Consider the following 27,283-nt stretch of genomic DNA (forward strand, 5'->3'; position numbering starts at 1 on the left):
CCGCGCCTCCGCGTCCCCGGGCCTTCTGGGTAATGGAGTTTCCCGGGAACTCCGCGCGGCCTTGGTGCCCGCGGCAGAGCCCACCCGGGCGCAGGATCCCGGTCGCTCAGCTCGTGTCTGCGGCCCGGGCGAGAACTAGGCTGAGCGGCCCGACAAGCAGGTGCCTCCGGCGGGGTCTGAGGCCCTGAGGATGTCTGCGGTGTTCCGGAAGCCCAAGACGTTCAAGCTGCGGGCTCTGCACAGCCAGAAGAAGTTTGGGGTGGCGGGGAGGAGCTGCCAGGAGGTGCTGAAGAAGGGGTGCCTCCACCTGCAGGTGCCGGGCTGGGGTCCGGGGACCGGGTGCTTCCACCTGCAGGTGCGAGAGGCTGGGGTCCAGGACCTGGTGCTTCCACCTGGAAGTGCAGGACTGGAGTCTGGGGACCGGATGCCTCCACCTGCAGGTGCGGGAGGCTGGGATCTGGGACTAGATGCCTCCACCTGGAGGTGCGAGAGGCTGGGGGCCAGGACCGGGTGCTTCCACCTGGACTGGGGTCCGGGACCGGGTGCTTCCACCTGGAGGTGCGAGAGGCTGGGGTCCGGGACCGGGTGCTTCCACCTGGAGGTGCGAGAGGCTGAGGTCTGGGACCAGATGCCTCTACCTGGAGGTGCGAGAGGCTGGGGACCAGGACCGGGTGCTTCCACCTGGACTGGGGTCCGGGGACCGGCTGCTTCCACCTGGAGGTGCGAGAGGCTGGGGTCCGGGGACCTGGTGCCTCCACCTGCAGGTGCGGGAGGCTGGGGTCTGGGACCAGATGCCTCCATCTGGAGGTGGGAGAGGCGGGGGTCCAGGACTGGGTGCTTCTACCTGGGACTGCAGGACTGGGGTCTGGGACCGGATGCCTCCGGGGGTCCGGGACCGGGTGCTTCCACCTGGAGGTGCGAGAGGCTGGGGTCCGGGACCGGGTGCTTCCACCTGGAGGTGCGAGAGGCTGAGGTCTGGGACCAGATGCCTCTACCTGGAGGTGCGAGAGGCTGGGGACCAGGACCGGGTGCTTCCACCTGGACTGGGGTCCGGGGACCGGCTGCTTCCACCTGGAGGTGCGAGAGGCTGGGGTCCGGGGACCTGGTGCCTCCACCTGCAGGTGCGGGAGGCTGGGGTCTGGGACCAGATGCCTCCATCTGGAGGTGGGAGAGGCGGGGGTCCAGGACTGGGTGCTTCTACCTGGGACTGCAGGACTGGGGTCTGGGACCGGATGCCTCCACCTGGAGGTGTGGGGCTGGGTTCCGGGGACCTGGTGCCTCCTCAGACTTTTTCCTCTAGTTACTCAAGCCCCCTTCAGCAGGAATTTGTGGAGGGATCTGGGACCTCCCTCTTCTGACTATGAGGATCATGGCAGGTCTGGCCTGAGAGTCTAGCACACACCCGCTAATTTGCTCTGGGTTCCAGGGCACAGCCCACCTGGCCTCTCTGGGCCTCAGTATCCGTTTCTGTAAAATGAAGGATTTGTGCTCAGAGGGCACTAAAGGCCCTGCTAGCACTATTGTTCCAGGGATTTCAGTCATCATTCTTACCGGATTCTTAACTGCATTTGTTTTCTTGACTGGACTTGGACTTGGAGCATTGCTGGTTGTGGGTGTGTGTATGTGTGAGGTGCAGGTGCATGAGGAGTTGCCATAAACGTTCATAAAGCTGATCAATGTCTAGCAAGTGCCTGCAAAGTAGTGGCACTGTGTGCTGGTTACGCTTTGTCAGAGAGAGGCGATGAGTCATTTTCAGTAAGATGTTCTCCTTAATTAATCATTGCCCAAGAAAACAGAGTGCCTTCAGTAGGTGTGTCCTGACGCCAGTCAGGTGCTGTGCCCTCACGATGGGGATGTGTTTATGGGCTTAGTGGAAGCAGTCAGGCATTATTTTCTGAAACAGGCTTGGCTTTTAAGTGCCCTTAAGGAGCCAATTTTGAAAGGGTCTATGTGGTGAGTCTTGCACAGTAGTCACCACTATGTATGTATGTTCACGTGATTTGTCACTGTTTAGAGCAACCTGTGTAGTAGGTGTCTGTTATGACACGTGCGTGCCTTAGACCCCAGCACTCTCCACCTGTAGAATGCAGACGGCATCCTGAGCAAAATGTACTTTGTTCTTGCTGTTTGTGAGGACCGCAGGTGGAAAGGCCTCAGGTTACCACTCCCAGGGTGGGCCTGCCAGAGACCCAGTGCCTAAGCATCCTGCCCTGCCCTCCCTCTCCGCAGCTCCCTGTCGCCGGCTCCCGTCTGTGCCTCTACGAAGATGGTACAGAGCTAACTGGAGATTACTTCTGGAGTGTGCCTGACAACTCGGAGCTGGTGCTTCTCACCTCGGGCCAGACCTGGCAAGGCTGTAAGTGGCGGGGACGTGGGAGGGCAGCAGTGACGCTGCACTGGCTTTGGAGGTGCTGGAGGTGCTGTGGACAGCTGCCTGGGAAGGAGAGGGTCTTTCTGCTCACAACTCTGGAGGGGCAAGCCCTGAGCATCAAGGAGCACGCTTAGATGGTGGAGCTGCCTCTCCTCTTGCCCAGGGGCCCAGTTGGGGATTTTAAGTGTTTTATTTTCTTTTCTAAGTTATTTAAATTTTATGTTCTTCTGAGATATACTCATAACTCCTGAGGGCAAAAGGGAGGGGTTTGGGGGTTGGGACCCGCAGGGGTTTGTGGTAAGGCAGAGCCAGAGAGTGGCCCTGTTCTGTGCCATTGGGCCCTGTGGCTCTGATGGAAGGGGTGGTGGCTCGGGTTGTGCTCACTGTCTGTTCTTTTGTGCTGTTTGCTGACATGCTGTCATGTTGGGGCCTTAGCAGAGCCATGGTTTCCAGGGATGATTCTCTGTGGGTGTCTGCAGGATGATGAGCTCCACACTGGATCTGTAGGTCGGTGGCAAAGTGTGTGTGCTCTCCTCCTAGGAGGGTTGTTATGGCTCTTTTGCAAAGTGGCTTACATTTCAGGAGATGTTTCTGGTGCCCCAGGAAAGAAGCGGGAGCCCTGAGGATGGAGATATCTGCCTCTTTGGCCTAAGGGGCAGAAGGAAGCCCTAGAGAAGTGTGTTTGTGGCTCTGCCCTGCGGTTGGGACAATGCTGCCAGCAGTGAGGGGTGAGATGTCTGGTGTGTGCTCTGAGGTTGCAAGTGCTCTTGCTCTGTGGGGCCTTGTCCTTCTAGAGGAAGAGCCAGAAAGCAGAGTCAGCTTGATGCCGCCTGGGATGGTCCCGTGTAGGAGGTGGGGCTGGGCAGTACAGAGTTGTGGTCCTCAGAATCTTTCTCTGTTCCTACTCTTTCCCATTTCATGGTGTAGTTGAGAGCAGACCAGGCTGGGCTGCTCCCATCCCTACTCCCACCTACCCCTCCTTGTCTCCCTCCGTCCTTCCCCCGTGCCACCCCCCTTCCTCTGTCTGTCTGTCTCTGGCACTTTATCCCCCTCTCTCCAGTGAGACCACTAGTCCTTTCACTTGGTAAACTTCTTTGGAAAAAGAAGTTTAAATTGCTTATTTTGAAACAGTGATGGATTCATAGGAAGTTACAAAGACAGTGTCCCCTAAAAGGTACAGTTGATATAGTTGTAATACAACATCCAAATCAGGAGGCTGACACTGGTCCAGGACATGTGCTCTGTGTCATTTATCACCATGTGGGTTTATGTGTTTGCCGCTGCCGTCAGCATTGCAGAGGTGTCCCATCTGCCACCACAAAGTTCTCCTGCATGCTGCCCCTTTATAATCATGCCATTCCTCAACCTTGGCGACCACTGATGTGTTCTCCATCTCTGTAATGTTGTCATTTCAAGAACATTAGGGAAATGGAATCACACTATAATCTTTTGAGATGGGCTTTTCTCACTCACAGTAAGCTGCTGAGATCCATCTAAGTGGTGTGTGTTCCTCTTCATCACTTCATCATTTTAAGACATAGCTGTGCCTCCATTTGTTTACCCATTCACCTACTGAGAGACGTTTTAGCTTCCAGTTTTGGGGTATTATGTTTAAAGCCCATGGGGCCAGTTGCCTACAGGTTTTCGTGTGGGTGGAAGTTTGCATTTCTTCGGAATAAATGTCTAGGAGTACAAATGCTGGGTGCCGTAAGTATATGTTTTGTTTTTAAAGACAAGGATGTCTGTGCTTGTCACTTCTATTTAACATTGTACTAGAGGTTTTACACAGGGCAGTTAGTCAAGAAAAATAAAGGCATCCAGACACTGTGATCTCGTGTATAGAACATTTTAAGGAGTCCACTAAAAAACTATTATGACTGATCAGTGAGTTCAGTAATGTTGCAGGATACAGGATCAATATGAAAAACCCAACTTTGTTCCTATACGCTTGCAATGAATAACATAAAGATGAAAACAGAATAAAATACTTAGGAATAAGATAATAACAAAAGAAGTCCAAAACTACTATTCTGAAAACTATAAAATATTGTTCCAAGAAAATAAGGATTTAAAAAAAAATATTTTATTTATTTATTTATGAGAGACACAGAGAGAGAGGCGGAGACACAGGCAGAGGGAGAAGCAGGCTCCATGCAGGGAGCTCGATGTGGGACTCGATTCGGGGTCCCCAGGATCACACCCTAGGCCGAAGGCAGGCGCCAAACTGCTGAGCCACCAGGGTGCCCGAAAATAAGGATTTGAGTATATGGGAAAACATACTATGTTTGTGGGTCAGAAGGTTTAATGCGTTAGGATGTCAGCATTTCTCAAATTGACCTGCAGATCAAACCAGTCCCTTTTGGAATTCCAGCTGGTTCCCTTCCAGAAAGCTGATTCTAATCCATGATACATATGTAATCTTGAGAAAGAACATAGGAAGAGCACTCACCCTTCCTTATCTATCTATCTATCTATCTATCTATCTATCTATCTATCTATCATCTATTTATTTAAAGATTTTATTTTTTTTATTCATGAGAGACACAGAGAGAGAGAGAAAGAGAGAGAGAGAGAGAGAGAGGGAGAGACATAGGCAGAGGGAGAAGCAGGCTTCATGCAGGGAACTCAGATGTGGGACTCAATCCCGGGACTCCAGGATCATGCCCTGGGCCGAAGGCAGGCACCAAACCACTGAGCCATCCAGGGATCCCCACACCTCCTAATTTAAGAACTTACTTCAAAGTAGCAGCCGTCAAGATATTGGACTAGAAGATAGTCCAGCAATGAACTCATGCATCTGTGATCAGCTGATGGTGACAAGGGTGCTGAGACCATCCAGTCGGGGAAAGGATAATCTCTTTAATAAGTGGTGCGGGAACAACGGGACATCCACATGCCAAAGGATGGGCTGGACCCTCAGCTGGCACCCAATCAACTCAAAATGGGTAAATGACCTAAATGCAAGACCTAAAAATATAAAACCCTTAGCAGAAAACACAGTGGTCAGTCTTCATGACCTTGAATTTGACTAAGGATTCTTAGATATGACAAGAACCACTAAAGAAAATAAGTAAGTAAATTTGACTTTTGAGTGTAAGGCTTTTGTGCTGCCATCAAGAAGGTGAAAAGATAACCCACAGAATGGGACAAGAAATTTGCAAATCATGTATCTGGTAAGGGACTTGTCTAGAATAAATAATCCAGCAATAGAGGAACCTAATATAAAACTGGGCAAAGGTTCTGAATAGACATTTCTCCAAGGAAGATATTCAGGTGGCAAATAAGCCCATGGGAAGATGCTCAATATCATTAGTCATTGGGGAATGCCAACCACACCCACAGTGAGGCCCCACCTCACACCTGCTGGGCCAGTAACATGCTGGTGAGGGCAAGGGGGGAACTGGGACACTAGTGTGCTGCTGGAAGGTGTAAGATGCAGCTGCCGCAGGGGCCAGGTGGGTGGCTCCTGCAACTGAATAGAATCAGCTGTGACCCTGCAGTCCCACCGCTAGGGTACACCCCAGAGAGACAAAAGCCATTTCCACACGAAGACTTGCGCGTGATTATTCACAGACGCTTTGTTCCTAATGGCCAAAAGGTGGAAGTGCTGCAGTGTCCACAGACAGACACATGGATGAACAGTGTGGTGCATTAGCCCCATGGGCTGTATACTGACAGGGAAAGGGACCGGGTGCTGACGCTGCCCCTGCGTGGACGACCCCTGCATGCATCACACCAGGGGAAGGGAGGCAACTACAGATCATGTATCGTATGGTCTGTTTGTATTGAAATGTCTGTATTGAAATGTCTGGAACAGAGATGTCTACAGAGGCTGGAAGTGACCAGTGGTTGTTTCGGGCTGGGGGCAGGGAATGCAGGGAGAGGGATCCAGCTGACAGGTGCAGGACTTGTTTCTGAGGTGATGCAGATGCACTGAGTTGGATGTGCAGATGGGGGCACAGCTCTGAGAACATACTAGGGAACATGGGGTGTGCCTTTCCATTGGGTGAATTATGAAGTGTGGGGGTCACCTCTCAATAAAGTGGGGAGTGTGTGTGTGTGTGTGTTTTAAAACAGAAACGGCAGCCCCGGTGGCTCAGCGGTTTAGCACTGACTTCAGCCCAGGGTGTGATCCTGGAGACCCGGGATTGAGTCCCGCATCGGGCTCCCTGCATGGAGCCTGCTTCTCCCTCTGCCTGTGTCTCTGCCTCTCTCTCTCTCTCTCTCTCTCTCTCTCTCTCTAATAAATAAATAAATAAAATCTTAAAAAAAAAATAAAACAGAGAAACAGACTGTGTCCTGGAGTGGTGACGCTCGTTCTGTGGCCGGGTGGGCTGGAAGGCTGTCTTCTGCCCAACCACCCTGATGGGTGTGTGGGGCCATTTCCGGTGCGGGCAGCTTTGCACCCCTGTAGGGGCACGGCCAGCTGTCTGTCCCTGGGCTGGTTGGCCGGCCACCTGTCCTCCCTGGGGAGGAGACCGTTCTTTATCCATTTGTCTTGTCTGTCTTCTCATTGGAGTTTTTAACCATTGGGTTTCGGGGTTTCTCTCACGATGTGTTCTGGATACGAGTCTTCTGTGAGATGTGTGGTTCACGGGTATCTCCTGCCTTGTCTCTTGTCTTTGCATCCCTGGAGCAGGCTGTTTCAGGGAGTGGATGTTTTCCATTTGGATGCAGCCCATGTTGTCTGAGCCTTCCTCTTGTGCTCACGCTCCCCACGTTGTCTGGAAACTTCTCTCTAAGCCCTCGGCCTGGAAGAGTTTCTCCCCAGTCTTTCTGCATCAGTGGATATGATCATGGGACTTTTTGTCTTTAGCCATTGAGGGCCAATCATACTGATTGATTTTCGAGCACTGACCAGCCTCTTGTCCCTGGGACGACCCCCCTGGGCGTGGGGTCCTTGTGCACACTGCCCCTGCTGCTGTCTGAGGTGTCGTAGGGGCTTGTGGAAGACTCTGGCTTTGCTGGCTGCTCAGCGCTTGCTCAGCTGCAGGCAGCACCATGGTAGGCAGATCTGGAGGAAGGTCTGGAAGGAGACCCCAGGATGCAGGAGGTTTCATTTGGGGAAGAGAAGGGCAGAGACTTGCTTGAGTGCCATCCCCTCCTCGTCTGACCTCTGAGGGGCAGGCAGAGGGGCCCAGGCCCCGAGGTGGGGGTGAGGTGGCTGGCTGATGTCTGGGCGAGGATTGGGGCCCAGGGCAGCCCTGAGGTTTAGCAGTTCCAGAAGCGAGGCGGTGCTGGATGTGCGGAGAGCCGGTTCTCGTGGCTGGCAGCTCCCTGTCTTCCTGCGGCAGCACCCGGGAACTGGCTCTTCTATCTGGTCCTCCTCCTGCTGGCAGATGTGAGTGACATCAGTGGCTTCCTCAGCGCGTTCCACAGGCCGTCCGCGGGGCTCATCCAGGCCGCTCGGCAGCTGCTCTCAGACGAGCGGGCCCCACTGCGGCAGAAGCTGCTGGCTGACCTCCTGCACACCATCAGCGAGAACATTGCGGCCGAGACCAGGGCCGAGGACCCACCATGGTTCGAAGGTAGCGGGGGTGCTGGGAGTGGGAGGGCTTGCTTGGAGCCGCCGCCGCGTGGAGACCACCAGATCCCATCCCAGTTCCCGGGCCAGGGGCTCCCCGGGTCCCTCTGCTCTCAGCCCTGGCACCGGCCTTTTCATTTCTTCACTGTGGAAAAGTGTGTGTAACATAAAATTTTCCACTTTAACTACCGTGAGTATGTAGTTTAATGGAGTTGAGCACATTTGCCGTGGTGTGCCGCCATCACCACTGTCTGTCTCCAGAACTTTCTCAGGTTCCTCCCCTGAGACGGTGTGCCTATTTGGCACTGCCCCTCCCCCCAGGTCCGCACTGTGGCCCTTGGCACCTGTCTCTGCTCTGACTCCCCTAGGGCCTCAGACGGGATCACACGGGGGGGTCCTGAGCCTGGCCGCTCTCAGGGGTCCCATGTGGCATGGGACCTCATCCCCTGAATGATTCCCTGAAGGGCTTCTCACTTCTTTAGGCTGGCTCCAGCTCCCCTGTGTGGCTGGACCACACTTGCTTGTCCATCACCTGGCCATGGACCCACGGTGCGTCACCTTGGGGCTGGCCTTGAAGCCTGCCGGAGAGGCCCTGTGAGTCTGCAGCCCCTTGGACTTGGATGCCCATGCAGGGGGCTCAGGGGACCCTCCCCAGGCAAAAAGAACCAGAGTCTGTGAGCAGAACACAGCATGTTTCTCAGCTGAGGCCGGCGGTATGCATGGCCTGCTGCCGGGAGAGCTTGGCCATGGACTCCAGAGCCGTCTTGTCTTCTCTGGTTCCAGGCTTAGAGTCTCGATTCCAGAGTAAGTCTGGGTACCTGAGGTACAGCTGCGAGAGCCGGATCCGGAGCTACCTGAGAGAGGTAGGTGGATGTGGGAGCCTGCCAGACTGTGGGCCTGGGGACCTTGTGGGCCTGGGGACCTTGTGCTCCTGTGTCAAGCCCTGTCCTTTGACTTCCTGCAGGTGAACTCGTATGCCCCCACTGTCGGCAAGGAGGCCCAAGGGGAGTATACCCGCATCGTTGATCTCATGTGCCAGAAGCTGAGGGCGGTGCAATACAATGGCAGCTACTTTGACAGAGGAGCCAGGGCGGGCCTCCGGCTCTGCACCCCAGAAGGCTGGTTCTGCTGCCAGGTGCGCCGTGGGCCATGGATCTGGGGCCACCCAGGGGATGCTGAGCCAGCCTCCTGTGGCTTCTTCTCTGGCAGCCCTCTGGGCCTTGGCCTGACGGGAGGGTCAGCTCAGCCATTGGATCTCCAATCTCTGGCATTTGAACCCCTACCTCCCCACCAGATGGTCGGTGTAAGATGCCCCTCGGCCCCCAGTGGCTGGTTTGGCAAGCCCTCTGATGGCTTCCCTGGGGTGCTGCTGATGTGGTCAGGAGTGCACAGCTGCACCAGGAGTGGAGTCTTCCCTTGGGAGGAGGGTACTGGGCAATAAGGACAGTTTCACAGCCTCTGAAAAGCGGTGTGTCCCTGGGGAAGCTTTCTGGATGGCAATGCAGATGTCAGGATTTGTGGCCAGATGTGATCTGGTGGCGTCACACCAGCTGGAAGCAGTGTTCTGGGCTTCCTCCTGGACACTTGGAGAAATTACAGAGGCACCACTTCCCAACAGGTGGTACCAACCTGGGTCTCAAGTTTAGGGGCTTGGAGCTGGTGGTCTTTGCAAGGACTGGCAGGGGCTGTCCTGCCGCCCTCTCCTCCTTCCTGGCCTCCTGGGCTTCAGCAAGTATCTGGGCCCCTTTGCATTTCCAGTAAAATCTCCTTCCTGCACTGATGGTGTTTGTATTGCCACTGAAGGTACAGAGCAGGCCCTGGAGGTGGGCATGGCCTCTCTCCCACAGATGGGCTCCCTGTGCTTCTGCCTGGGCGGTTCCTTCTGTGGGTGATGGGTCCTGACTAGCAGGACACCCCTTCTTCCCAACCAACTGTATATTAGCCTCCGAATGACTGTAGTACTCTCCATGAGCGTCACCTGAGCCCAGGTGTTTCACGGGGGAGGGGCAAAGATGAAAAGCTTCACCCTGAATTTGGGAGGCTTGAGGCTCTGAGGTCTGTAAGTGAGTGAGGGCAGTGGGCTTGGAGCTGGGAGGCTGTGTAGGCCCTCAGGAGACAGGACAGTCCTCAGTAGGGTGAGCTGGGGACTTCAGGGAGGGAGTGACACTTTAAAGCCAGGTTGAAGGATGTGGGAGTGGACAGGTGACCCTGCAAAGGGATGAGGGTAGGGAAGTGGGGGCAGTGGGCTCTGTTGGAGAGCTGCACACCTTGGGGGTGACTGGAGCATCAGACGGCGGGTGGGGGCCATGGCACGTGGCGTGTGCTCAGCAGATATCTGCGAAGGAGTGACTGAAGCTGCAGAATGGCCAGGAACGCCAGCCATGGGGAAACCGAAGCCGGGCAGTCCAGACTGATGTCTCTGACGCCCAGCCTCTGTGTTGGGATTGTAGGGAAATATTGGGAAGGGCTCGTGGGGCAGACAGAAAGGAAGCAGCCAGTGCGTGGGCCATGCCATGGAGGAGGGGGATGGCGTGTGCCTGCAGGCATGTGGAGTGGGCTGGAGACAGTGGGTCTGTCTGGGTGGAGACCCAGGAGGCGCACAGTTGGAAAGCTGGCATTCCTAACAATGGCAGGAGCCAGCCTGCCCCCCTAGCCACTGCGGAGTATGGTACTGGGGGTAACGAGGGAAAGGGGGCTGCCATTCCAAGGACAGAATTCCTAATTGCCCCAGACAGCTCGCCGTTTACCAGGACTGAATCTCCCATGGGGTAGGACCTTCTCAGCTCCTCAGCTTGATATGAGACCAGCAGTGAGAGCTGAGCTCGCTTCGTGGACTTCACTGTTGTCTTTCGGCCTAGGGTCCTTTTGACGTGGACAGCTGTGCATCCAAACACTCCATCAATCCCTATGGTAACCGGGAGAGCCGGGTCCTCTTCAGCACGTGGAACTTGGACCACATGTGAGTACGCATTCTGTTGAGGTCAGAACTATATGCCCAGACCGAAAGAGTGCCTGTGGGGGCCTCTCCCAGCCGTGGCATCCGTGGCTTGCCGGCTGCGTCATGTTTCATGTGCTGAGCTGTGGGTTATGGACTCAGAGATGTTCTGGATGTGTGGGGTGGATGGGGTGCCAGGTGCAGGCTCCTCACCTGCGTGATGAGGTGTCCTTCAGCATGGTGGCTGTGACAGGAGCTGATGGAGACGTGGCGCACGTGCCCCTATCCCGTCAGGCTCCCATCTGTGGGGCCCAGTGGGTGCTGTCATGGCGTTGCACTCTGGGGCCATCTCCGCCTCAGCCAGGATGAGCTCAAGGCAGGTGCTCCGGGTCGTTCTCGTGTGTAGGGCATCTCTGGCTTTCACCTGGATGAGTGAGGGCCAGCAGGATTGTTCTGTGTATATGAGCTCATTCTAAGAGCAGAAATAAAACTGTTATGTTAGCTGAGGTGCTTTCCTGGAATATAATGGTGTCCTTGTCTCTGCTTTATGAAGACAAACATCTTTGATGCCCTTCAAGTGGCTAAACCACTTTTGGGAATCAGATGGGACTGGATGCATCCAGGGGTCAGGGACAGTCGAGGCTGCCTTCCTACCTCTCTGTGTCCATCCCCTTCGACACCCAGGAACCGCTCTTCTGATGTTCGTACATCTTCTTCTGATACCTGTTGGTACAGACCTTTCATCCATGAAAATGGACATGATAGGGTCACCAGTGGTGACACTGCACTGTGCTTATTCATCCTGTGATGCGTTCGTAGGGCTGGGGTGCTTGTTTCCCAGGTGCAGAGTGCTTCATTCTGTGACTAGAATGTCATTTGCATCTGCATTTCTGAACTGGTAGGCATTTCTGGTCTGATTTCCAGTTATAAGACCACCTGGGGTGAGCGCCGGTTCAGGGCTAAGCTGCATGGTATCCGGTTCTGGGCCACATAGATGTGGTCCATGGGCTGGCAGCAGTAGCTGGGGATGATCAGGAAGGCAGATTCTTGGGCCCTGCCCACCATTACTGGGGCACGGGGATGGGGGTGCACACCCAGGTGAGAAGGGCTTTCCTGGTGGTGGAGCTGGGGGGCAGAGATCCCCTCTGGGGAGGGCCTGGGGTCTCACCCCTTCTGTCTGGCCCTGAGCACCACAAGATGACATCTGGGCTCTCCTACTACTGCTACTGTCTGCCACTTTCCATGACAGGCTGGGGCATGGGGCCACCCATCTAGAGGTCAGTCCCAGCTTGAAAGTGGGGGAGCAGGCCAGCCTGGAGCAGAGTGCAGACAAGGGAGCAGAGGTGGGAGGTCTCGTGGGGCCCTGCCCTTTACAGTGGGTGTCAGGAGGGGGGTGGTCTGGATTCCTCTCCCTAACCTCTCAGTGTTGTGTCTCAGGGTGCTGTACCCTGGCTTTCTCAGGGCCGTCCATGGCTGTAACCCCCTTGCCTGTTGCTGTGAGCTCCTGGTGACGGTGTGCCTGGATTCTGAGTTCGTCCTCCATGGGAATTGTTTTCGGTTGGCGTCCTAGGTGCACTGGCTCGTCCTGTCCCCAAAGACTGGTTTTGTCTCTGTTTCTACAGGACACTGGGCTTTCAGTGGCTCTGAAACAATGGAGTATTGATTCCTTGTTTGGCTGCTGCTCCATGTGGCAGTGTCAAGGGTGAGCCTATGGTCCTGGTTTTCTGGGTGACCATGGAAACGGTCATGCTGTTGTTGCTCCCCAAATCTGGCCTCCTGGTGCCTGAAGCTGTGTGTCCTCCCCACCCCTCCCCTTACTGAAGAAGGCCCGGCCACTTGAGGCCAGCAGACAGGATGCTTGCTCAGGGGTCTTGTTGTTTTGGGCGCTGCTATCACCAGGGAGGGGCCTGACTTGGCTCCTTGAGAGTGAGAGGTGCCTAGGGGGAGCCTGGCCCCCAGCCACCCCTCTAGCCAGCACATCCATGGAGTGGTCAGGGTCAGCAGGAGCCCTGCCACACCAACCCCCAGAAGCCACTGCCCCAGGGCTGGGTATGCCACAAGAGGGGGCTGATGGGGTGGCTTATTCTCCGTCTCCAGAGCTCTCGGCTCCCTGCCACTCCCCTTCCTGCACTGATGGCTGGAGTGGGGTCTCTGTCTTACCTCTCCAGCTCTCCCTTTGGGCCCCTTCTAGACGCAGTCCTGGTAGGATGCAGGAGGGTGGCTCGCCCCTAAAGATCAAGTGTGGGCATCTCTGCTTCTGGCAGTGGGGGTCCCCTTCGTTCTTGTGATCTTATGTATGTATGTACTTCTTTTCCCATTTATTCAGCGTTTCTCTGTGCTGTAGGGACATGAGTCTCTGTGGTCTGGTCTGCCATGCTGCTGGCAGCCCTCCTAGCTGTGGTATTATTTCTGGTTCTTTCTTGTCGGTCTACAAGCCTCTGTACCTGTTAGTACATGGCGTTTTTTTTTTTTTTTTTTTTTTTTTTTTTTTTTTTTTTTTTTTTTTAAGATTTCATCTACTTATTAGAGAGAGAGAATGAGCAGTGGGGCAGGTCGGAGGGAAAGTGAGGACCAGACTCCCCCTGAGCAGGGAGCCTCATGGATGCAGGACTCGATCCTAGGACCGGAGATCACGACCTGAGCTAAAGGCAGACGCTTCACCCACTGAGCCACCCAGGTGCCCCAGTACATGGGCCTTTGAGTAGTTTGTTTATAAGTGAAACAGATTTGCACAAAGCAGCATGGACACACACAAGCACGAGGCTTGGGTTGGAAAGAGACCTCAGCCCTTCCAGCGACTCTCTCCAGGGAGGATGGGGTGGCTCAGCTTCATTTCTGCAGCTGTTGAGGAGGCGCTTCTGCCTCACGGCGAGGACACCGGGCTTGACTCCTCTCCTCCTGTGTACTTGCCAGGACTGGAAGGTGTGCACGGCCCCAGCCGTTCTGTGGGTCCTAGGCTGGGCCAGCAGGCATGGCCACATGTGGTGAGGACCCTGTAAAGGACTGTCACCCAGACCTCCTCCTGCAGACAGCCAAACGAGGTGTCCCTGCTGTGCTGTTCCTTCGGGGTGTTTCTGGGTGTGGTGCCTTCTGAATTCTGAACCGCTGTGCTGTGTCTTTTCCTGTAAGCCCCCTCATGGTGGTTCCCATTTCAGCATCAGTGGCCGAGCAGAAGCTGATGGAAGTGTCTCTGTGCTGTAACAGCAGGCATCCTGGCAGGTGCCATGGGACAGCACACAGTGACCGGCTCTCCCTTCCTTTGCAGAATAGAAAAGAAGCGCACAGTGGTCCCTGCACTGGCGGAGGCCGTTACAGAGCGAGATGGCAGAGAAGTGGCCTGGGAGTACTTTTACAGCCTGCTCTTCACCTCTGAGAACCTGAAGTTGGTCCATATCGCCTGCCATAAGAAAACCACCCACAAGCTCAGCTGTGACCCACACAGGATCTACAAACTGCCGACGAAGTCCAAGAGGCGGCGGCCAGCCCAGAAGTGCCAGTGACGGGCTGCAGGTGCCTCCTGCCCTGGCCTGTGCATGATCCCAGAGGCTCCTAGGAAACCTTCAGGGGCCACAGACTTTGACCTCATGTTTCTGAATCAGTTTCTGTACCTCTGAGAGCCCAAGCGCCCAGGGACAAGTTTGATGCACTGCAGGGACACGTGTGGGTTGGCAGTGACGAGCCACACTCCTCAGTGCAGGGGCCCACCTGCCCTGATGTCCTGCGGCTATGCACGCACAGAGTGGCCTCCACACTGACACGGCATCAGGCCAGATGTCTGTGCCAGTCTCCGCTCCACGGCGGATGTGGAGCTCTAGTGTCTGGACATTTCCGATTGCTCTAGCTCATTTGGGGTAAAAGGTTTGTATTCCATAAAGCTCATGCAAAGACACGTGCTATCGTGTCGTTTATGATTCAGAGAACAGGAAACCCTCCCTGTGTGTGTCCGTAGGGGATGGGCTGACTGTGGTATTGTGTTGAACCCACTGGAAGTTGCTGTTGTTGTGAATTGGAAGTGGTCCAATGTCATGACTCAGTCTTACCCGTCGACATCATGCGAAGCCGTGTAGCCGTTTTGTGTTTTTATGTACAAAACAGGGGCTGTGTGTCAGGCACATGAGGCAGCCAGTGACTTTACCGTGCAGTGTGACCTGCAGGTTTGTAACCGGCTGTGCATGTGTGTCACACGAGTGTGTTAGTGCACGCAGGAATCTGCAAGCAAACACACTGTCTGGACAGCAGTAACCCTGGGGACGTGGTGGAGGTGTGCTGGATTACAAAGGGCTAATTTTCTAAATCATGTATTTTATAAAACTTGAAGTTTTTGAAATAAGCCTTTATTTCATAATCTTTTAAAATACTTTTTAAAGTCATGCAGATTGTAATATTTGAATTTTATATTTGTATAATCATAAAAAGTAATATTTTCATAAGTAGACACATCAAAAAAAGTTTGCACTGTCTGGGGATGATAATAAGGATAAAAATAAAGGGTGATTTTTTAAAAAATGCAAATCATTCCATTTTCTTTCTTTTTTTTCCTTTATTTTTCTCTCTTTTTAAAAAGGTTTACTTATTTATTTATTCATGAGAGACACACAGAGAGAGAGAGGCAGAGACATAGACAGAGGGAGAAGCAGGCTTCCTGCAGGAGCTTGGTATGGGACTCGATCCCAGAACCCCTGGGATCACAACCTGAGCTGAAGGCAGATGCTCATCAGGTGCCCCAAATCATTCCATTTTCTTCACTGAAATAGCAGTATCTTGGAATGAGCCAGTCCTGCAAGTGGGGCCATAGCAGTGCCTGTCAGCACCTGGTATTCACCTGGCCCCGCAGGATAGTGCCACCCGTTGAGCTGTCGGGAAGTGCCCCTGGTGCTGTCTTTGCTGATCTGTCAGGCTGCCCGCCTTCTTCCAGCCCAGAGCACTGCAGGTGCCACCCACCTGGCTGGGCTTTGAGATTTGATCGGCTAGGACTTCGCTCTCTCCCCCACTGCCCTCCGCTCCCACACAAGCTCCTGCTTACCTTTCTAAAAATTTTTATTGAGAGAGAGGGAGGGAGCACGAGTTGGGGGGGGGCATAGGGGGGCAGAGGAAAAGGGAGAAGCAGACTCCTACTGCAGGGAGCCAGTCCTGCTCACCTTTCTGATTGGCACTTTCATCCCCTTGGGAGGCTGGACACCAGGAATCCAGTCTTTGGTGACACAGAGCAGACTTGGAGCAAGAGCTGCAAGGCTATCCTGGTTGTGATGTGGTTGAGTTTGCTTGTTTTGGGGCCCTCAGCCTGGATGCTGGGTGACTGTTACAGACGGGAGTGGTGTCCCCAGGCAGGAGTTGTGTCACCCTTAGACTCCCAGGTTGGTGCAGTTGGGAGGAAAAATTGAGGAGCTGGGAGCATAGAGTCCGGTGATCTGTGGGCGCAGGACTGCCGTGACACCCAGGCAGGAGGTCCTTTGTACTGGCAGGCCATCCACTTGCCGTGGGCCAGGCTCTTTGGTCAGCAAGGCCGCAAGATGACCTCCAGACCCTGGTCCTGCAGCTTACAGGAGCGGGGCAGTGGCCATTGGCCTCAGATGGCAGCTGAGGAGGGGGAGAGGGTGCCGGGATGGAGAGCCAGGGCTGTGGCTTGGAACCACCCTGTCCTGGGTGGGGGGGGTCTGTGCACAGGAGACCCTAGGCCCCCTCAGCGGCAGGGACCTGGGTGGGGCTGGGACCCGAGGAGCCTGTGTGACTGACCCTAGTAGGGCCCCGGTTAGCTTCCAGGTGGCTGCAGAATGAAGCTGTCGCTGGAGGCGGTTCCCCTCGCACTTTGCCCTACGTGTCCTTTCCCTGTGATAAGCAGGACTGTGAGTATCGTGGCTTCTTTCCTGAGTTCTGGGAGTGGTGGGGAGCATCAGGCCTGATACTGGTCTAAAGGTCCACAAGGTGCACAAGGGGCGCTGAAGTCAGGGTGGCAGGATGGCTCTACTAGTCTCTACACGGCTCACCCAGCCACGTGTAGGTCATTTTGTGAAGACCAACCTCAGGGAGTGATTCCAGAAGTTCACACTCTTAATAGTGCCAGGACTTGGCAATTATTTTAAATGCTGGCAGACAACCGAGGCAGGATCGATCACCAAGAACTCATAACTAAAGTCATCTTATCAGCTGTGTTAATATGCTTCCTGAAACTTGATCTTGTCCCAAGGCTCTGGGCCACTTCTTCGGTGTTGCTGAAGTCATCCTGTGCGGGACCTCCAGGTGACGTTTCTGCTGTGCTGTCCCATGGCACATGACCAGCGTGTCTCCCCAGCTCCCCACAGTCTGTGCTTGCTCCCAGGGGACACTTGGCCTTTTCTTGTGGGAACACTGTGTCTCACCTTGAAGTAACCAGCAGGGACACACATGTGCCACCTCTGCCACCTTCCCAACCCCAGGAGATTGCACTGATGTGAGCAGGGGTCAGCCCCCAGGAGCAGGCATGGTTTTTGCTTTGCATTTTGGTGGGAACATGGCCACACATGTCTTCTGCAGGTGTGCTGATGCTTCTCCTAGAAGCGTGTGTAGGACACAAAGACTCCGGGAATTTGAGGCAGCCTGGTCACCACGAGCCCACGTGCTGTGATCACTAGTTATTTCTGCAGTAATTTCAAGTAGTTAGCTGTTTTCCCTGGCTACCGTCAAAATGCCTTTATGAGTAACAATTTCAAAGTATTAGAGTCATTTCTTTTTATTTTTTTATTTTTAGAGATTTTATTTATTCATGAGAGACACAAAGAAAGAGAGAGGCAGAGACACAGGCAGAGGGAGAAGCAGGCTCCACGCAGGGAGCCCGATGTGGGACTCGATCCCAGGTCTCCAGGATCATGCCCTGGGCTGACGGCGGCGCTAAACCACTGAGCCACCCGGGCTGCCCAATAGAGTCATTTCTTGATCAATAAACCATACAATTATCTGGCGTAGGTAGAGGTCACAGCTGCTAATGGGAAGATGATGACACTGGAAGCAGAGGGGCTGCAGGGAAAGGTCTCTTGGGTGGGCGTTTGGAGAAGCTGAAACTGCTTCCAGGGCACCTCAGTTACTTGCCCCCAAACCATCCTTCAGGTAAGGTACCTCTGGGCCTCACAGGGCATTTTTACAGGGTTAAATCCAGCTGCTGTTATAACTAAGCCAGAAATGTCCATTATGGGGGCAAGGGGAGGGTCCCTTCTGAGACCCCCAGTGGGTGCCTGGAGGTATGGCTGGTCCCGACCCTCTATGTGCCAACCCTTCTCCTGTACACACACCTGTGATCAAGCATAACCATAAATGACACACAGGAAGGGAAGAGTGACACAGAGGGCTCTCAGCAATGCACTGCTGTGATGCTAGGTGACCCGGATCTCGTGCTCTCCTGGCCTGCATTCACCCTTCTTCCTGGGAGGCTGTGACATGGTGAATGGCTATGTGCTGAGATAAAGGTGAGCGACATGGGTGGGGGACAGCGTTGGGCTACTTCCGCCAACCTTAATGAAGCCAACATAGGGAGGACACTTGCTTCCGACTCGCGGTGGGGGGTGGGTAACTAAAACTGCAGACCCAGTGCAGGTGGGGAGGTAACCACAGCTCAAGAAGAGATGGTGGCTCCTCGTGAATAACTGTCTTCTTGAGCTATAGATGGCTCCCTCCTGCTGGTCCTTCTCCCCAGTGCTCCATAAGCTGCTCCACCACGTGGGTGCGCACAGCCCATGGGGACGGCTAGCCTTGTCAGCACATGGGGTGAAGACTGCACGGCCTCAGCTCTGTACTCCAGGTGCCCCCCACCCCCATCTCTGGGTGAACAGGTACAAAGGTTGATCCAGCCTTACAAATAGAAGAGAGGAGTCATTTTCTCCACTTGGCTCTCAACATTTTAGAAAGGAAGAGTTTTAGGAACATAGAGATTTCCTTAAAAATATTTTCAAAATATATTTTATTTCTTTCTCATATGCATTTTGCAAAATTTCCAGGGTAAACATTAGCTTCATATACAGAGATAAAGGAGAGTTCTTTAAGAACTGGCATTGACTCAATCACAAGAATGATCAAATTTAGATAATGGAAAATAAACTCATGTATTATCAAAACTAGAGTTTAGTGGGGAGTTTCTTTAGAAAGATCTCTTCCACTGAGTCCCGAGCCCCCCGGGGGACCCAAACTGTGTCATTTACACACAAACACAAGAAAATGCATGGGTGTGGGAGCAGTGGCTGTGCAGTCTCAGAGATAGTTCTGGATGACAAGTGTAAACGCTCCAGATACTTGTTCTGTATGAGGACTTTTACCGGTTAGCTTCAACATTTGGTTAAGAATATGGTTTCTTGGGAGATAAACTTGATATACATCTCATCACTTGCTAAACTGTCGAACTATTAACTGTATTAAATATGCAAGGAAATCACTGTGTATACTTTATTCTCTACATTTCTGCACCATCATCATCATCTTCATCATCTTTGGCTCTGAAATGCATTTTCCTGAATTCTCGTCTGCTCATTGAAGGACAAGATGAAGAAGCTGGTGGAAGGTCCTTGGAGGAAGAAAATACTCATTTTAGCCACGACCAGCCCACAGCACTGGTCAGCACTCCAGGGGAGGGCTGGCTCCCCACCGGCTGCTCCCTGCCCACAACCGTGTGGGGAGGCTAAGAGTCACCCAGCAGGCCACCCAGCCCACACCCGAAAGCCCAGCAAGGAAGGAGAGGCCTCCCAGCAGTAGCTGGTGCCCTGGCAACGATTCTCTGCTCAGGACAAGGTGGGGTCGTTCCCAGTTAGCGACGATCTTGCTTCTCCTCCTGGGGACTGGAGTCTGTGCCAAGGCAGTACCAACATGTGGTGAGAGGGGGGTGCCGCCCAGTGCTGAAAGAGCATGGAGGTGGCCATGGGGCAGGAGGCAGCAGTCTTACCTGCATGAGCTCCACATTCCCGAAGAACCGGCCCACGGGCATTGGCTGGTTGCTGTCCTCATCCAGAAAGACGCTGTCATCCGTCTGCAGCGGAGGTCTTGCAGCCTGCTCAGTGTGCAGTGTGGACCCACCCTGTGCTGAGCGGCTGCTGTGAGGCTCCTCCCCAGCCAGAGGTGTGTGTGCTGGCAGGGCCAGGCTGTCCTCCGTCTCTGCTGGGCAAGTGTCGCCCACAGCTGTGGCATGCCTGAGGGGGCACCCCGCGGCCTCCGGCTGTGCAGGAGCTCCAGCCCCCTTTCCTGGGGGCAGTGCGTGCTCTTTGGCAAACCCCAGAGGCTCACTGTTACCAGGGCTCTCGGGTGGTATTCTGGGCACAGCAACACGGTCACTCTGAGGCGCTAGTTTCTGTAATTCTGATTTCACCAGGTGACCTTTGTCACATTTGAACTTCTTGGACGTTCGTCTGTCGGCAGCTTTGTGTGACGTCTGTCAAGAGAAAACCAGGTACATCTAGGATTACGAGGCAGAGGACAAAATTAAGAATGTCTCAGTCCCAGAGGCTAGCATTCCTTCTCACACCTTACACAATACAGATGTTGTTACCACAGCTTGTACAACAGGGTTACATCACTGTCTGCCTCCAAGGGGGACAGAGTTTAGAGAATCTAGACACACGCCCACCGCTGCTCCCCCAGGGCTGGTGGGGTTCCTGAGGGAACTTCAGAAGCAGGTACTGACATATTATAAAATTATAACCAAACCCTCCAGTTTCCAGGCATCTCTGCCAGAACGTAAGCTGCATAAAGGCAGGATCTGTTTTACGGAACAGAGCAGGTGCTCAGCAAATATTTGTTAAATGGACTTCACAGGTTTTAGAACAATGCTCAGGAGAGAAACCAAGTCCCGCCCAGACCTTTGGGCGTGTGTGAGGGAGGTCAACCCTACTGCAACCCTGGGCACTCAGGCTCTCGGCAACTGTACGGCAGATGCGGGCAAACTTTTCTCTAAAGACTTTGGGGAAAAAGGGGCCTGTAGCATGCCTACTGGCATCACGAGGAAGGCTGCATTCCAAGACTGACTAGGAGAGGTGCGTGTGAAGACCGAGTGCGAGGCACATAGGCCCAGGAGGGGTGAGCACTCCAAAAGCACTGCCCTGGACCAGAGCACACAGTGCTCTCTGAAGGCAGTAAAGGCACTGCTGTCTCCTCTCTGGGGTATAAGCAACACAATTCTGTTTTAGTAGGACACTTGTCAGGCAATCAAGTCCAGGCATCTTCGTGGTAAAAAGGCTCACCTGACATACTGTCCTGCCAGACGCAGCGGTGCTGGCTTCCCGAGCAGAGGCCAACCTGGCCGAGCAACGGCGGGCTCGCAGGCGCGCTGAAGACCGCACTGCACCTGTGAGCTAGACAGGGTCCCATAGTGTCAGAAAGTGCTTTTAGGAGACGTGAGCATGGAAACAGGGATTTCCTGACTGAAGGAAACGCTGGAGAGTCCCTCCCACCCCCGTCTCCATCATCTTTCCAGAAAACACCTGTGGCTTTGTGCAAATTCAAACAAAAACTGTTTTGGGTTTAAGATGCAGGTCTCTTTCCTGTAGTCTTGGAAATTTCAGTTTGCCCCCTTCACTTTATACATTTCTAGGAACCTCCATTTGGCAGTTAGTAGATGTTACATTAACTTCAAACGTGCTCAGCAGCACATACCCTTCCTCAGAAGGTTCTCCAACTTTTTACATGGCGTCCAAGTTCTTTTTTTTTTAAATTTTTTTTAAAGATTTATTTATTTTATTTATTTATAATAGACATGAGAGAGAGAAAGAGAGAGAGAGAGAGAGAGGCAGAGACACAGGAGAAGGGAGAAGCAGGCTCCATGCCGGGAGCCCGATGTGGGACTCGATCTCGGGACTCCAGGATTGTGCCCTGCCTGGGCCAAAGGCAGACGCTAAACTGCTGAGCCACCCAGGGATCCCCATCTTTTTTTTTTTTTTTTTAAGATTTTACTTATTCACGAGAAACACACAGAGAGAGGTAGAGACCTAGGCAGAGGAGAAGCAGGCTCCATGCAGGGAGCCTGATGCGGGACTTGATCCCAGAACCCCAGGGTCATGCCCTGAGCCCAAGGCAGATACTCAACTGTTGAACCACCCAGGCATCCCTGGTGTCCAAGTTCTTGATAAAAGGTGACATAAAAAACAAAAGCCACCCCATCCCACTCTCCCTCAAATTATAGGTGTCAGTTTAAAGAAATTAACTTCTGGCTAATCTTATCAATTTATTGGTCTGCGTCCACTTTATTCTGAATGCAAGACAGTCTTCTGATGACAACAAAGAATGAACTAAGAATCAACCTTATAACCCATGGTGTATCTGGCAAAACAAATCCACATTGGTGAAGCCCCCCTCTATTCACTAAATTAGACTGGATTTGAATTTTACCAGTTTTTCCACTAATTCCCTTTTCTGTTCTGCAATGGATACCAAATGCACTTAAAAAACAGTGCCCTTAAAGATCAATCTGAAACCTGACAATAAAGGTGAGTCACACAGAGGAGCGAGTGAGCATGGGTGGGCATGCAGGCGGGAGGCCTGAGGGCTCTCATCACAGCAGTGCCCAGAACTGGGGGCCCTGGGTCCCAGAGAAGGGCAGCATGCTCGACAGAAGAGGAAACCAATCAAAAAAGAGATGAGCTAGCTTAGAAATCTCTACTGTGTCATCCTGCCCACTCTCACCTACAGCCCTAGAGGTTTCCAGAGGTCCTGGAAGGTGGCAGCTCACCCAGGCTGTGAGATACTGGAGAACGTTCAAAATGTAAGGAAAAGGAAAGGCAGGGGCCTGTGGAAGGACAGGGCACCCTTTCAGCTGTGCACAGTGGGGACAAGGTGCTCCAGGCCAGGTAAAGGGCCTTCTGGGTGTGTGCACCTGGATCTGGGCCCACGTTGTGTCAAGAGCAGGGTCTGCTGAAGCCCGGCAGCAGTGGGGTCAGTCATGTGCAGGGAGCAGAGCCCGCAGAGGTGCCAGAGGTGTCCTCCTCCCTGCCCTGTACCAGCACACCTCCTGCAGCCCTTTCCCCTCCAAGGAGGGAGTGGCCACGTTAGTCCCAGGCCACCACCTGTCTTCTCTTCCCTGTTCTAAGTCCTACTCCCAACACTGTCCTGCTTAGCTGGGGATACGGGACTGGCCCTGACTACAGCTGCCAGTGTCACTGAGGTCTGACAGAGGAATGACAGCAGCCTTCCCACTTTAGAGTGAAGATGCCTCCAGTGAGGAGCCTGTTTGAGGTGCCCCAAGTGACATGTGGCCTCAAAGTCCTTCTTGCCCTGCATCATGTCACAGGGCTCTCCCATCTATGAGCTCTAAGAGCTGCCAGCATGCAGCTCCTTGGCTACTCCACACGGGCTGGGCAGGGGAGTGGCTGTCCTGGCTCTTATCCTTCCCTCTTCGTCCCCGAGGCAGGGACTGTAACCCGGGGGTGCAATAGGCTCCCCCAGGGGGCTTGTTCACCTTCGACTTTCCAGGCCCCCTTGAAGAGGCAAACTTGGGGGCTCTGGGCGGACACTCAGGAGCTGTGGTTGTTCTGGGTACCACCTGCCATCCACGTGAGAGCTGCAGTCAAGTCTGGCAGCTTGCTGGCTTGAATGCAGTCATAGCTGCCTCCTCCCCCAAGGTACAAGCTCCCACTCTTGGTTAAGGATGGAGCAGTTTCTTGTCTCTGAGAGCTGGTTGCTTCCACTTAATCCCCAAATGAGAAACTTCTCATTGTTGAGGTCTTCTGCCTTCCAAGCAGACTGCTTAAAAACTGGGATGTCAAAGGCAAAAATGTGGCTTCCCAAAAGGGCAGGACAGAGCCCTGTTGACCCCCCATAAAACTGGCAAGAAGGATGAAAAATCATTTAAGACTTTTGGAGATGGTCCTGTGGGCAAAGAGCAGATGAACAATCACTTGAGACCACCTATAACTCAGTGGTATTTGAACTCTAGACTGCCAGTGCTGAGAACACAGGTGGGCAGGATGTCAGCCTTTCTCATTCTGCCCCGACCCCAGCTGTGGGTAGAGGCTCCACCCTGGGCAGAGCACTAAGACTGGGACCCCATCACCCTTGCCCTTGCTTGTGGAGGTGGTTCCAGACCAGGAGAAGCAAGCCGAGGGGATCTCGGGCTGCTGCCAGCACCCCGTCTCCCAGAGCATTCAGAATCAGGAGTGTCATACAGTGAAGCCTGTCACTGTCCCAGATGGAGCAGATTCAGAGAATGCCTGAGGAAAAGGCAGACACTAAAACAGAGAAAATTTCTTCCCCAAAGAACTGACTTCATTTGTGAGAGGTGTGGAGAAAGTCATGCCTAAGGCGGCTCTCTAGAACAGAAGACTGTGGAGAGACACAGTTAGATGGAGAATCAAGATCAACTTCAGGCCAGATAGTCAACTGAGCAATTTATGCCCCAGGCTACTGTGGAAAACAACTGAGCAATCAAATGGCATTCAATGGGAGTTTAACAGCCAGGTGTGGTAGGGGAGGGAGAGGAAGCTGGCTTTATCCATCCCAGTGTGCACGAGGGCTGCCTAGTGTGGCCCTGGAGGGGCAGGTCCAACCTTTGCCAGGTGAGGGTAGGGTGGGGGGCGAGTCCAAGAGGAGAATCTGCCTGGTCACTAAACAAAGCCTGACAAGAAGCCACGGAGGACAGAAATTGCTACATTATCTGAAATGCCCAGTTTCAACTACAAATTATGGAGCACGCAAGGAAGCAGGAAAGCAGGCCCCTGCACTGGAATAAAGGCCACCAACATAAGTGCCTGTGAGAGTGACCAGGGTTGAGGTTATCAGACAAAGCCTTAAAAGTACCCATTACGAACACGTCCAAGAGCTAAAAAACCACAACTAAAGCACTGGATAGAGAAAAAAGAATCAAGAACACACCGGACACAATTAAGGGCACCAACATATGTGTAATGGGAGCCTGAGGAAGGAAAGGAGCAGAAAACATATGCAGAGAAATAATGGCTCAGACTTCCCAAATGTATTGAAAAACCACCAGGAACACACAGGAATCTCCACGAACTGAACTCCCAGTAGGAGAAATGCAAGGAGCTCCATAAAGAGACACTGCTGAGAGGCAAAGACAAGAGAAACCCTGAAAACGGCGGGAGAAAACAACTCCTCACTACAAGGGAGCTGCATAGACAAACCGTTAACTTAGCAGAAACAATGGGTCTCGTCAAACACATCCCAAGTTCTCAAAGAAAAAAATCTGCCAACGAAGCATCGTCCATCTGGAAAGCTATCCTTCTGGATGACAGCAAGACACTCCCAGGTACCAGAGAACTGGCGGCCAGCAGAGCCGCCTTACAGGAATACTCAGAGAGGTTCTGTGATCCGGGATGGGAGTTCACGGTCATAGAACAAGCACCAAGTCCCTGCGCTAGTACCTCCTTTCTCTCTTCAGGATTTGAGCAGCAGCTGATGGCGTATAAAGCAAGGTGCTGTGTTTGGCAGCAACAGCATAGCGGCCGGTGTGGAGGCACGGCCGACCTGTGCAGAGGAAAGGCCTGCAGATGGAGAGACCATGAGAGCAGGACTGCCGCGTTTCTAACGGGAAAGGATGGAGGAAGAAACAGGCACAACAACCCTCCAACACAGGTAAAGGGAAGGTCCACTTTTATAGCTCACTGGACTTAAGCTGATTCCACTAAGTTACGGGACACGGCAAAACCTAGAGCAACTGCTAGGAGAAAAATGTTATAAAAAAGTGAATAATTAAAATGCTACATTAGAAAATATTCATTTTAATGCATTTAAACAAGGAACAGAAGAAACCAAACGTATTTAAAGAAAACAAAAGTAAAATGACAGAATGGTAAAACGGGGATCCGACTTGAACGTGAACTGGTGGGGGCGCGCCTGGTGGCTCAGAGGGTGAGGCGGCCGCCTCGGGCTCCGGTCAGCATCTCAGGGTCCTGGGATGGAGGCCCGAACCGGGTGTGTGCTCAGCGGGGAACCCCTCCCTCGCCCTTCCCTAGGCGCGGCGCGCTCTCTCTCAAATAAGTACACAAGATCTTTAAGAATGAATGAATGAGGACGCCCATGAAGACTCCGCCCCTCCCCAGGACCCGGTCCACCCCAGGTGCCCAGCGCCAGGGCCAGGGCCCGGCGCGCGGTCAGTCGCCTCCACCCTCCTGGGCCAAGCTGAGGTCACCTGCTGAAAAACCAAGTGGCTTCAGGGGCGGCGGCAGCGCTCAGGGCTCCCGGCTGGTTCCAGGGGAGACCCCGACCCGGGGTACGGGACCCTGAGGACCGCCCCACCCGTGGCTGGTCTGGGAGACCCCGACCTGGGGTACGTGACCCTGAGGACCGGCACCCCCCGGAGCTGGCCTGGGAGACCCCGACCTGGGGTGCGTGACCCCGAGGACCGCCCCGCCCCCCCACGGGCTGGCCTGCAGACCCCGACCCGGGGGTGCGTGACCCGGGGTACTCCCCCACCCAACGGCAGGTCTGGGAGGCCCTGACCCGGGGACGGCCCAGGGGGTGCCTACCAGAGGCCGCCCCTCGGCCCCGCGCGTCCCGCGGCCGCTCCTCGGCTCCCAGACACTGGGTGGCCGGAGCCCCAGCCGCCTCGGCGCAGCTCCCGCACGGCCTAGGCCCCTCACCTTCCGGCTCCTCATGAGTGTGAGCGGCGCACTGCCGCCCCCAGCACGGCCCCAGAACCCCGCGTCCCGTCCTAACGCTTCTCAGAGGAGCCGCAGCCCCGCGGTGCTCGGCCCGCGCCCCCGGCGTCTGACGACACCAGCACCTCGGCCAATCACAGCCCGGCGTCCTCGGGCACGTGACCCAACAAAGTGGGCGCTGTGCGCAGCGGGCGGGGCGGCGGCCAAGTTTGTGAGGGGCACCCGGCGGGCTTCCGCTGTAGTCACAGGACTTAAGAGGGGCGGCGGCCATGTTTGCGAGGGGCACCTGCCGGCCGCTCCTGTGTTCCACAGCATTTAAGGGTGCGGCGGCCATGTTTGTGAGGGGCGCCTCCGAGGTCACAGCGGGGTGGGGGGGGGAGAAGAAAGGCGGCCATGCTTGTGAGGGGCACCGCCTTGGGCGCCGGCCACGTGTCTGGAGTAAGGCGGGAAGTGGTTGTCCGCGGGAGGGCGGTCTCTCTCACGTTCCCCGGGGAGGCGGGCTTCTGGGCTCCGGTCCCTGGAGTATGCGCGTCGCGGCAGCGCTGGAGTGCCCGGCCCGGGGGCTGCCGGCTGGCGAGTCCCTGCGGGCTTCTTCCTCCAGGCCGGCGGCAGGGACTACGCGACCGGCCCGGGCTTGACCGCTGCGGGGACCGAGGCTGGCCCTTCCCCCGGGCGCGGACGGCCTCGGACGCGCTTCCTCCCGGGTCACCCGGCGGGCGGCTCCACCGCGGCCCCGGCCAGCGCCCGGCCTCCCGGCGGGCGGCGCGGGGACCCGACGACCCAGGGACGCCGCGAGAGTTTAGGCGGACGAACCCAGGCTCGCTAGGACGCCCAGGCCCAGCGCTGAGGGCGAGGACGGCTGCAGGGAGACGCGGGGCTGCACCGCGCGCCGGCCT

At 54.5% G+C, this 27,283-nt stretch overlaps 2 protein-coding genes across 3 annotated transcripts; one reads left to right on the forward strand and one right to left on the reverse strand.

Annotated features, from left to right (window-relative positions):
• The first annotated feature begins 23 nt into the window (after window positions 1-23).
• DFFB (DNA fragmentation factor subunit beta) lies at window positions 24-15,336 on the forward strand. Of its 2 annotated transcripts, none has more exons than XM_041772382.1 (7): window positions 24-313; window positions 2,230-2,356; window positions 7,666-7,899; window positions 8,679-8,758; window positions 8,860-9,030; window positions 10,754-10,854; window positions 14,096-15,336. In XM_041772382.1, exons 1-7 carry the CDS (start codon window positions 191-193, stop codon window positions 14,328-14,330), a joined length of 1,071 nt encoding a protein of 356 aa, XP_041628316.1. In that variant the 5' UTR covers window positions 24-190; the 3' UTR covers window positions 14,331-15,336. The 2 variants fall into 2 exon arrangements, with proteins under 2 accessions (XP_041628316.1, XP_041628317.1); XM_041772383.1 differs by having other exon boundaries at window positions 7,711-7,899.
• Window positions 15,337-17,582: 2,246 nt separating this feature from the next.
• On the reverse strand, window positions 17,583-26,501 carry C10H1orf174 (chromosome 10 C1orf174 homolog). The gene is made up of 4 exons (XM_041772948.1): window positions 26,370-26,501; window positions 21,021-21,131; window positions 19,730-20,212; window positions 17,583-19,354 (listed from the first exon to the last, which is right to left on the reverse strand). The coding sequence occupies exons 1-4, from the start codon at window positions 26,382-26,384 to the stop codon at window positions 19,244-19,246; spliced, it is 720 nt and encodes a 239-aa protein (XP_041628882.1). The 5' UTR covers window positions 26,385-26,501; the 3' UTR covers window positions 17,583-19,243.
• Window positions 26,502-27,283: the final 782 nt, after the last annotated feature.

This window comes from Vulpes lagopus, chromosome 10, assembly GCF_018345385.1.
Source record: "Vulpes lagopus strain Blue_001 chromosome 10, ASM1834538v1, whole genome shotgun sequence".
Classification (NCBI taxonomy): Eukaryota; Metazoa; Chordata; class Mammalia; order Carnivora; family Canidae; genus Vulpes; species Vulpes lagopus.

What these genes read in the sequence shown, in the direction of transcription:
- C10H1orf174 (XM_041772948.1), bottom strand. An exon ending in CTGGCAGGACAGTATGTCAG is followed by an intron (nt 20,213 to 21,020) that starts GTGAGCCTTTTT and finishes TTCTCTTGACAG; the next exon opens with ACGTCACACAAAGCTGCCGA. An exon ending in GGAATGTGGAGCTCATGCAG is followed by an intron (nt 19,355 to 19,729) that starts GTAAGACTGCTG and finishes TCTTCCTCCAAG; the next exon opens with GACCTTCCACCAGCTTCTTC.
- DFFB (XM_041772382.1), top strand. Translation starts at nt 191, where the DNA reads ATGTCTGCGGTGTTCCGGAAGCCCAAGACGTTCAAGCTGCGGGCTCTG. An exon ending in AGGGGTGCCTCCACCTGCAG is followed by an intron (nt 314 to 2,229) that starts GTGCCGGGCTGG and finishes CCCTCTCCGCAG; the next exon opens with CTCCCTGTCGCCGGCTCCCG. An exon ending in TCCGGAGCTACCTGAGAGAG is followed by an intron (nt 8,759 to 8,859) that starts GTAGGTGGATGT and finishes GACTTCCTGCAG; the next exon opens with GTGAACTCGTATGCCCCCAC.